Below are 10,870 nucleotides of genomic sequence, written 5' to 3'. Positions count from 1 at the left end.
CCAAGGTCTAACTGCTTGCGGGTGTTCCGCAGGTACCTGACTCAGTGCAGGTCTCAGTCATCGATTGCTTAACGAATCTTCGTGCTGGTTTCATACCGGGTAATTCATTTATTAAGAAATAATACTTTTAATTTAATTAGCACGTGTAACCAGAGTTTTTTCTTATGTAAAGGCACCACAGTCCCCATGGGGAAATAAGGCTGCATGCTGGCTTTGCACTAAATGTGGTTTAGTAATGAATGTGGTTTAGTAATGACCCTACCCATCTACCGACCTGAGAACTGCAAAACCGGAAGTGTAGTCACCATCGCTCTGGAGGAAGATCAACAAGGTCAGGGGAAAAGAATACATACCATACAGACCATACTTAACACGGGTTCTCTGGCAGGTTGCATGCGGACTGCCTACATGGTCAGGGAATTGGGAACTTTCCACCCAAAAAAACAGTGCTGGGCTTGAGTGTATAGACGTGCCAGAGAGCCATGTGGGGACAGACCTACAGCAGCTATGATAACAAGATTGATACTATTCAAAGTTGCATAGAATGGGATACTAGAAACCATTATCCAGAAAGTTCAGAATTACAGAACTCCTGTAGAGTCAATTTTAAGCAAATCGTTTTAATTTTTAAAAATGATTTCCTTTTTTCCTTGTAATAATAAAACAGTACATTGTACCATCTAAGTAAGTGGCATGAATACATATTGAAATCATATTGGGCTTATTTATAATTATTTTTAGCAGCTTAAAAGTATTGTGATCCAAATTATGCTCTGGGCATGGGGATTATATGGAAAAATACCCAGGTCCAGAGCATTTGAGTAGAAGGACAGAGGACTGTAGATGGGGAAGACGTTTTTCTTTAAATATTAAACTAATAGTAAATCATTAATACATAAAAACAGCTATACTCACCAACAGTCCACTATAATGTATATCATTCATCAAAATAATTCTCCTTGATTCTTAAACCAGTGCCAATCAATTCTACAATATTTGTGTTTTTTTGGTGGCTATTATAATAATAAATAATCATGGTGGGCCTCAGTGTTAGACAGATAGGTGACAGTGAATGACCTGTTCTACAGAGGACAGCGCATATGATATCTATGACAAGCTGTAAAGGGCCCAATTAAAGTAAGCTGAGAATGTGGTTGAAGCTGAAAGCACAAACAACCAAAGACACAGCAACATTAACTGACAGGAAGTGGTGATGATTGTCACTATAAGGAGCCCTATCGGGTTCATACAGAGTGGGTGCTTTCCTTTCAGTGCCTGGCGATGAGAGCTACAGTACAGCAAGAACGACGGAGAGACACTTAACAAATGTTTCCTCTGTTGTTGTAGGTAACTGGAATCAGCTATGAAGGGCATCTGTGGTGGGAAGGTTTAATGTTTCCACACTGCTCGATTGTTCTTGGTAAGTGACAAGCCTATTGTAAATCTCTAATAAAAAGCAAGACAAAGGGGTAAGTCACCAACAGCTACACAGGGCATTGCTTTGCTTGTGGTACATCAGTATTTGGTACATCTTATAATTCTGTTCTACATTAATTTGTGTTATCATGTGATCGTTGTAACCACTAAAATGAACAATACTCTTGAGTTCTCTACTACTGTGTACGCTATCACTACAGCATCCAGGGCCCAGTAAACTATTAGACACACAACTGGGTTCTTGCTTTGCAAACTGTTACATATTGCTGTATTTTAGATTTCTTCACAGAGCAATTGTTAACGGCTTTGTGTTGTCTGCCAGCAAACTCTTTATGACTGCCAATCTTCTTTTTGTTATTTTTATGATATGTCGATAATACAATCTTTATTTCTTTACAATTAACTTCCTCTAAACATTTATAACATTTTTACTATGTGGACACCCATATTGTCATAACTGACAAGTTTAGAAGTCAGTGGGGAAATGTAATAAAATTCGCAAAGAGAACACATTTGCAAATAAAAATTAGCATGTTGCGATGCAATATTCTTTATTAGGCTTTTATTGCATTGTGAATCTCAATTGCGAACCATAGTACCTGCTTGATGGTGGCATAAACTTTTGGAGCAAACGTAATAACTTTTTCATTAAGAAGTTTTATTAAATACACTGCACACTATTGCAGACTATAAAAATTCACAATTTCTATCCTACTGTCATGTGAAAGGCAAAGGCAATAAAGTGCACTTTGCGAATATTTATTTGCATTGCGAATGAATGGCGAAGGCCAACAATAATTAATTCCCCCAAATGTCCTTAAATTAAATGGTGCATTTATTTATATTAGACTATGGTTTACATATATATATATTGTGAGATTAAGGGTAGCCGGGAACCATAGCCATGGCACAGTTTAAGCACTAAAATGGAGTCTGACGCCAAAAGGCAGCCAAATTCAATGCAGCTTGGCTGCCTTTTATTATGAACAAAACAAACAGTTTCAGCACACTTGTTTGTACATGGGATTAGCAGTCCCACTTTAACACCCACATTGATGCATACAGAAACAAAATATATCCAGCATTTACAGCCTTAGAAGTAATAAATCCCAGAGTCCTCTGTCAGCATATAGTCTTTTAGGAGGGGTTTGTTTACTCTCTCCAGTCACTTGATGCTCACAATTATTGCATTATTGTGTTCACAATTATTGTGAACCTGCACAAGAAGGTCTGCAGGGGCCTCACACCCTGCTCAAGATGGTCTCTAGGGGACCTCACACACTCCATCTGCACAAGAAGGTCTGCAGGGGCCTCACACCCTCCTCTATCACAAGATGGTCTCTAGGGGACCTCACACATTCCTCCTGCACAAAGAGGTCTCCAGGGGGCCTCACACCCTCCTCAGGCACAGAGAGATTGAATATCTCTTTCCTAAATCATTTACATATGCACGTAAAAGGATTTAATTGCCTAGAATCCTTTTTTTATTAGAAGGGATATGTTACAGATATCTTTTCAAACAATTTATTTTCCATGCTGAAGCGCCTTCTGTCCTTCCCTTTGCCATCAAAGAAAATTGATACATAGTGGTGGGACCAAGTACAATAGGGATCATATATTTAGGTAGTGCAAAAAAGTGCACATTGGCTTTTTTACCACAATGCAGCTATCAGGCACAAAAATACCATAGGTTGAAATACTGTAATTGCACCTACTAGCTGTCTAACAGCTGGAGTCATATAAAAATATTGGAATTAACCACCCAAGTAAGATTGCTGCCTGACCAGCAGCAACTGTGCTCCCCACAAAGACGATATGACAAATACAAAAGTGACATTTAACATTTATTTATCAGTGAATAAGAAACTGAAAATAAATTGTCAGGTTTAGTGAAGATAGTGAAGATAAACTTGATTATTTCAGAAATATTTAATTGATTATATTTAGAGAGCTTCTTATTTCAGTATGCTGAAGCTAATATAACATTTTCATTTTGAAGATAGTTCCCCTTTTAATGACATCACTAACCACTATAAGGATATTGTTTACAGGATATTATTAGCTACGTAGTTCACTATAAATCATATCAATCATATTAAATAAATAAATGCAGTACTGATAAAACAAAATTAATTTCTCCCAAATTCATTTGAATGCCCCCCCAACATAATTTCAATAGTACTGACCATTAGCACCCTTTTAACACTGCTCACCAAAAGTACATTCTATCGTGTTCCTGTTGAGCCATAAAACTTGTAAAAAATATTTTTTTTTAAAAAAAACACATTTTTTTTAGATTGTTTGCTTTTTATGTTTTGAAGCTCCCAGGGCTCAGGCTTGTAAATTGAACTGCTACCTGGTTGTTAGGAATTAAAACTAGCCTAGCAACCAAGAAATAGTTAGGAAGTCAGAATGAAATATAGTTGTTATGATTAATGATAATTATTATTACAGTTACTTCAACTAATATTGCAAGCCTGAGCAAATCCGTCTGCTTGCTGAGACATGGTTCCACAAAGTGTCAACAGTATTTATTCTTCCTCAGGTTGTTAGGTTGCCTGAGATGTTCTCTGAATCTTGGAAGCTGGATGGCCGCAACTGGAAAAGATCTTCCTTGCAAAAGAAACCTGTCGTTCTTAGAATTCAAAATAGCTACGTGTTCAAGGCCCCTGGTGGCAGCACCATCAGCTTGAACGAAGGGGAAATTCTTGTAGTGCTGAAAAAGTCTGATAAAGATTGGTGGCAAGTTAGAAAAATTGAGGATAGTGAAAAAAACAAGCCTTTTCATGCACCCTCCTCATATATCAGCCAACTGATCTTGGAGAAGAGCAAAGAACATAGAAGCAAAGACAAGGAAGGTAAATATGTATATCGTTAATGTGCACATTTTACATCAATGCAGTAGCTAGGCCCATACACTTCTCTTTCCTAATTTTTGTCTTTGCTTAAAACAATTGCCCTACATATTTTCAACAGTTTACAAATGTGTAGAGTGATACATGAATTACCCCTCATGTCCTCTCTTCCCTTAAGGGGGAATGTAAGTTGCCAATGTTTTTTTTTAACTGCGCCTTTGCCAATGATTAGCACTGCTCTCAATGTAAAATGAGTCGCTGGCGAATAATACATTGCGCATTTTCGCTAAGCAAAGGTTTAGCATTAACACCTGCCCTGGAGTTTAGTTAACCATTTTGTCACTGAAAAAGACTTTGCGTTTGTGAAAATTAATCACATACGATGTGAATGTTCTCAAAAGCCATTTGTTCGGAAACTTTGGGATGAAGTCGTCGAGGTCTTTAATCAGGACACAAACATGGTTGCTAATGTTCACAAGCATCTGTGTGCAGGTTTTTTTGCGATAGCGAAACATATTGCATTCCCCCTTAGCCTCTATACTTTATATTGCACACCACACATTTGATCACTAAGTCAAGTAGTGACAACCAAAACCCCACTGTGTGTCACTTAGGGGCAGATTTATCAAGGGTCGAGGTGAATTTTCGAATTCAAAAAATTTGAATTTTGAGCTATTTTTTGTGTACTTCGACTAGGGAATACTATGAATCAATAAAACGAAAGATCCGACCGCTCCAGCTCCCCGATACTCCCCTCGTCCAGGTGCTCAGTCGACAGTGTCCCCACTGTAAGTATAACAAAAACTCTGCAGACAGACGGCACTTCTGGATAGATTTATTGGGAAAAGGCTGCTGTATACCGCCTAACGCGTTTCGGGATTGTATCCCTTAATCATAGGCCTATGATTAAGGGATACAATCCTGGAACGCAATCCTACAGCAGCCTTTTCCCAATAAATCTATCCAGAAGTGCCACCTGTCTGCGGAGTTTTTGTTCGACTGTTTTTTTGATGCACGCCGCCATACAAGTCTATGGGCATCATTTTTACGGCGAAACAAGGTGAAAAAATTGCCCATCCCTAGCTATTAATTAGATTCATACGATTCAAATTCGGCTGATTATGGACCTATTCGATCGAAAATGGACCGATTCGGCCAAAAAAACCCTTTTTTTTCCTTTTTGAATTCGAATTTCGAAATTTTTCAAATTTGAAATTCAACCCTGGATAAATATGCCCCTTAGAGTAGTCCACTTGTAGGGAATACTGAAATGTTCACAGTACCAAAGATTATAAATTCATAAATAATTTCATATCGATTTTAGCAACCCTTTCACAATGCTATTTTTGCTTACTATCAGGTTGATTATTTTGCTAAGATGTGCAATAAATATTCTGTACCGTGTTAGCCAGTAAAAATGTTACAGGGCAACCCTTTTGAAATAAAAAATTAACAAAAGTGGTATAAAGGTGAAATATTTATTGGCTAACTGATATAATCATAGCAAGCTTTCAGAAAATCTGATTTTCACGAATTTTTCCGACTTTTTCATCCTCCGATTTTCTTTTTTTTTCACCCGAAAACTCATGAAACTTCGGGGTATTGTCCGAAACCCAGCGCACCTCAAAAAATCATTGGGACTTCTCCCATTGACTTATATGCAACCACGACAGGTCTGAGATGCTGGATTTTCAGATAAAGACGTTTCCATCCACTGGGTTTAATAAATTCCAAAGAATTCGTTATTTTTTAAAAGTCTGATTTTATATAAAAAAAATCAAGAATTTTTCGTGATTTTTGCATTCGGAGTTTAGTAAATAAGGAAAAAATCCAATATTGCAAAAATGGTGAGTGGTAAGGTACACTTACCAATACTAACAGGGTGCTCAAGCCCCGACCTTCAGCTTGGGGAGGTAGTATCAGACATGTAAAATTCAGTGGTAAGCTGTCACAGAATCTGAATGAGAGACTGAATGAAAAGGTAACAACTACACGTTGCTTTCTGCGTCCATTTCCGACAGCTGTGTCTCATCGGATGTAATGTAGAATCTTGATGCCTGCGTCACCATCCGACTTGTTGAATGAACGAAAAACGCTTGTGGAGTTCTATCCTAAAATTCGCACTTTAGTGAATGTGCGGAGTAACGATTGTTCATCTGAGCGAAAATTCGCCTTGCGATAGGGCGCGAAACTGTTCTAGTGACGGTTTCTTTCGCTAGCGAATTGTCATCTGCGCCTGTTAGTAAATTTGCGATGTCCCTGCGGATGAGATTTCTGGTGAATTTTCACTAGCGACGGCCACTTTGCCCTTTAGTAAATCTGCCCCATGGACTTCTTATAGTAAAGTAAAGTGTTTACTGACATCCGAACATAGGTCTGAAGTAATTATTAGTTGTACAGATATGGGATTCCTTATCCCAAAAGCTCCAAATTATGGAAAGGCCATCTCCCATGGACTCCATTCTATCCAAATATTCCAAATTTTAAAAAATGATTTCCTTTTTATGTATAATAAAAAGAAAATCGTTATATCAACAGAACCTTGTAATTGATTCCAGGACTAGTCCCTGGATCAACTTGTACTATGAGCTATCTCCCATAACCCTGTATTCCTTCACTTGCTAAAAAGCCATCCAACCCCTTCTTAAAGCTATCTAATGTATCAGCCTGTACAACTGATTCAGGGAGAGAATTCCACATTTTCACAGCTCTCACTGTAAAAAACCCCTTCCGAATATTTAGGCAGGACCTCTTTTCTTCTAATCTGAATGGGTGACTTCATGTCAGCTGGAAAGACCTACTGGTAAATAAAGCATTAGAGAGATTATTATATGATCCCCTTATATATTTATACATAGTTATCATATCACCCATATTCAGAGTAATTCCTGTATAATTTTCACATGCAGAAGTCTCACTTTCTGATATCAATAAGTATACTTATTAGTAATACAGAGCTGGTCAAACGTGAAATAAAATTGGAATGATGTTCAGCAAATGTGTGTTGTGCATGAGATCCTGACTTATATAATACCATGAACGTTTGTTGTCATAAAGCTTGTTTTCTATAAAAGTACGGTTAGCTTAAATGGATACTGTCATGGAAAAAAATTTTTTTTTCAAAATGAATCCGTTAATAGTGCTGCTCCAGCAGAATTCTGCACTGAAATCCATTTTTCAAAAGAGCAAACAGATTTTTTCATATTCAATTTTGAAATCTGACATGGGGCTAGACATATCGTAAATTTCCCAGCTGCCCCAAGTCATGTGACTTGTGCTCTGATAAACTTCAATCACTCTTTACTGCTGTACTGCAAGTTTGAGTGATATCACCTCCTCCCTCTCCCCCCGGCAGCCAAACAAAAGAACAATGGGAAAGTAACCAGATAACAGCTCCCTAACACAAGATAACAGCTGCCTGGTAGATCTAAGAACAACACTCAGTAGTAAAAACCCATGTCTCACTGATACACATTCAGTTACATTGAGAAGGAAAAACAGCAGCCTGCCAGAAAGCATTTCTCTCCTAAAGTGCAGGCACAAATCACATGACCAGGGGCAGCTGGGAAATTGACAAAATGTCTAGCCCCATGTCAGATTTCAAAATTGAATATAAAAAAATCTGTTTGCTCTTTTGAGAAATGGATTTCAGTGCAGAATTCTGCTGGAGCAGCACTATTAACTGATTCATTTTGAGAAAAAAAATGTTTTTCCCATGACAGTATCCCTTTACCTGGCATAAAACATGTTCACTGGGTTTCACAAAAATTACTCAGCTATTTATTCTGAAATTATTGATTTCAAATGGATAGCATGTATTGGAATGTTAAAATGGGTCATTTATTATGAGCAGGGCGCATAAGATAGCTAAAGGCCTCTGGGCTGCAAACCAGAGCTCAGAGACCTGCGTTTACCCCGATGAATATAACACCTTCTGTGTTTGGCATTGCTGTATTCATGAGGGTGGGCAGGAGAGCTTGCACTCTGCATCTGCATTTTTTATGTGGCACAAGGTACAGAGTGCAGCCAAGCTTCAGCTCTTTGAATAAACACTAAAGGACACTATTATCCAGGATCTACAGTACATAAATGACCGATACATTTTTTTATTACTCATTGTAGACTAAGCAAATCCTTCATTTGTTTATTATTTGATGTTTCATATATTTTAACTAAAGAGCGGTGGTTCTGACATTCAACAAATACGTTTTCTTTAAAACTTCACAGGCAAACGTTTTACCAGATCACAAGAGAACTTGCTGTTTTTCAGTTCTGTTCCTTCTACAATGGATGACCAGTCTTACCTTAAGTTTCACTCAGGCGAGTCTTTTGTAGCAGCGAATCCTACATCTACCAAGCATAAGAAATCTGCCAGCTTCTCCCTTAGTTCCTCTTGGCATGGTCACTTTCCTAAAAGTGAGAAGGAGAAATCCCCAGTTTACAAAAGTGTATCTGAGAAGGTGAGTTTCAGTATTAAAAGAAAAATTCACTGTAATTTGACAGTTACTGGTTTTATGTTGGATTCTATCCCTAGATTTTCATATTGTATTCTATCCCCTCCATTTTTATGTTGTATTCTATCCCCTCCATGTTGGCATGATGATATATCCCCCTCTCCCCTTACCACTCTTCAGCCTTCATCAGCTTGTCAGATAAACTGACTTATTTCTAATGCCACTAACAATGCCTATATAATGTTCATGGATGTTGTATATAGGTCACTCATATTGATTCACAAGTTCTTTCAATTTACTATAAGTAAATACAACTTCTAAGCAAAATATTACTGTTAAAAAAAACATATTTCCATAAATCTGTAATCAATGGGCTCTGTACTGAGTGTTATGTAAAGGCTCAAATTATTAAAGAATGCAATCCAGTACTAAGAAATGAAGCTATACCTGTATGAGACCTGTTATCTAGAATGCTCGGGACCTGGGGTTTCCTGGATAATGGATCTTTTCGTGATTTGGATCTTTGTACCTTAAGTCTACTAGAAAATCATGTAAACATCAAATAAACCCAATAGCCTGGTTTTGTTTTCAATAAAGATTAATAATATCTTAGTTTGGATCAAGTACAAGCTACTGTCTTGATATTACAGAGAAATATCAATAAATAAAATTCTGGATTATTTAGATAAAATGAAGTCTATGGGAGACAAATTTCACTAGAAATGGAATTGCAGCAAATTCTGCATTTGACCATCTGCAAATATTATCATGAAACCATGGCAAAATGTCACTGTGAATTTTTTCGCCATGACAAAATACCTATTGACCCCTGATGTATTTTGCACAGAAGTCATAACAAAAAAACAGGACATTTGTTCATCACTACTTTGTACTGAGTAACACTGGTAAAGTTGTTTTTGAAGGCAGACAGGCATAAGAGGATCCAAATTCTAAAACAGATCTTTTGTTAGAAGAAAAAAGTTTTTGATTGACCTGCCTGTTAGCTGTTGTTCATATACAATATGCTGAAAGCAGTGATAGGTTAATAGGGGCATTTTGACGGCTGCTCTTTTTTTTGCGTGCTCGCTTACATTATGCCTATATTAAGGGCATTATTCTTTATATGAATTTCGAAGTACAAAAAACTTCTAAATTCGACCATCGAATTAAAAAACTTCGAATTCGAATATCGAATTCTGAGATTTTTCAGCAAATTTGGCAATCCTCTGGTCGAATTAAATCCTTCTACTCGAACGATTCGAAGGATTTCAGCGATCGATCAAAGGATTTTTATTCGATGTGTAAAGACTTAGAAAATGGTTGTAGAAGGTCCCCATAGGTTTAATTTGGCAATGTATTGAAGTCTAAGTTTTTTTTAAAGAAACAGTACTTCGATTATCGAATGGTTGAATATTCGAACGATTTTTACTTCGAATTGAAGTCGAAGTAAATTCGAAGTCGTAGTATCCTATTCGATGGTTGAAGTATCCAAAAAATTACTTTGAATTTCGAATTTTCTAACTTCGAAAATTCCCTCGAATTCACCCAATTATTGTACAGCTAAATGCGAAAGTGTGAAATATGTTGGGTCTTTATAAATACACGTTACTAATAAAGTGTTAATAATACACCAGTAGAGTCAGACTGTAAATGATTGTTTGCAGCAGGGAAAAGGGTTGGGAAAATACCCAATAAATATATAATTTTCTATAGAATAGTTAATAAAAATGATAAAGACTATTTGCAAGCAGTGTTTATTAGTCATTTTAATAAAGTATGGCTGATATAATGACAGTTCCCTTTTTGGGTTTCTTAAAAAATAACGAGTAGGTGTCTCCTTAACCCACTTCTGACCAGAGTGGTATTGATGGTGGTGGTGGCACGGCTTGTTCTGCGTTTAGCTCAGAATGTCTAATTATCTTTTAATTCACTCAGTTTTCTAAATTATTCCTTAACAAAGTTAATGTGCTTTATGATTCATCATAGTAAACATGGTCTGAGGTGGTACGAAGGCAAGTCTGGTGCAAGAGGTAATGTTCAGTAAAATCCGCATCTTAGTGAATTTGCATAGTTACGTCCATTCGCCAGGGTGCAAATTCGCCTGCTGTTAGGGAGCGAAGTACC

At 37.1% G+C, this 10,870-nt stretch overlaps 1 protein-coding gene across 4 annotated transcripts in view; it reads left to right on the top strand.

Annotated features, from left to right (window-relative positions):
- The first annotated feature begins 1,066 nt into the window (after positions 1–1,066).
- Positions 1,067–10,870, top strand: part of arhgap9.S (Rho GTPase activating protein 9 S homeolog) — a 62,946-nt gene continuing 53,142 nt past the window's right edge. For 2 of the 4 annotated variants that reach the window (XM_041584419.1, XM_018250078.2), the window contains exons 1-3: positions 1,067–1,420; positions 3,983–4,295; positions 8,520–8,752. In XM_041584419.1, the coding sequence (XP_041440353.1) occupies positions 4,001–4,295; positions 8,520–8,752 (528 nt within the window). In that variant the 5' untranslated portion in view covers positions 1,067–1,420; positions 3,983–4,000. The remainder of the gene's footprint in view (positions 1,421–3,982; positions 4,296–8,519; positions 8,753–10,870) is intronic. The other 2 variants (XM_041584420.1, XM_041584421.1) reach the window with 2 other exon arrangements.

The sequence above is a fragment of the Xenopus laevis genome, chromosome 2S (assembly GCF_017654675.1).
Source record: "Xenopus laevis strain J_2021 chromosome 2S, Xenopus_laevis_v10.1, whole genome shotgun sequence".
NCBI lineage: Eukaryota > Metazoa > Chordata > Amphibia > Anura > Pipidae > Xenopus > Xenopus laevis.
The sequence above is the reverse complement of the archived record's forward strand: the minus strand, read 5'-3'. Positions and strand labels throughout refer to the sequence as shown.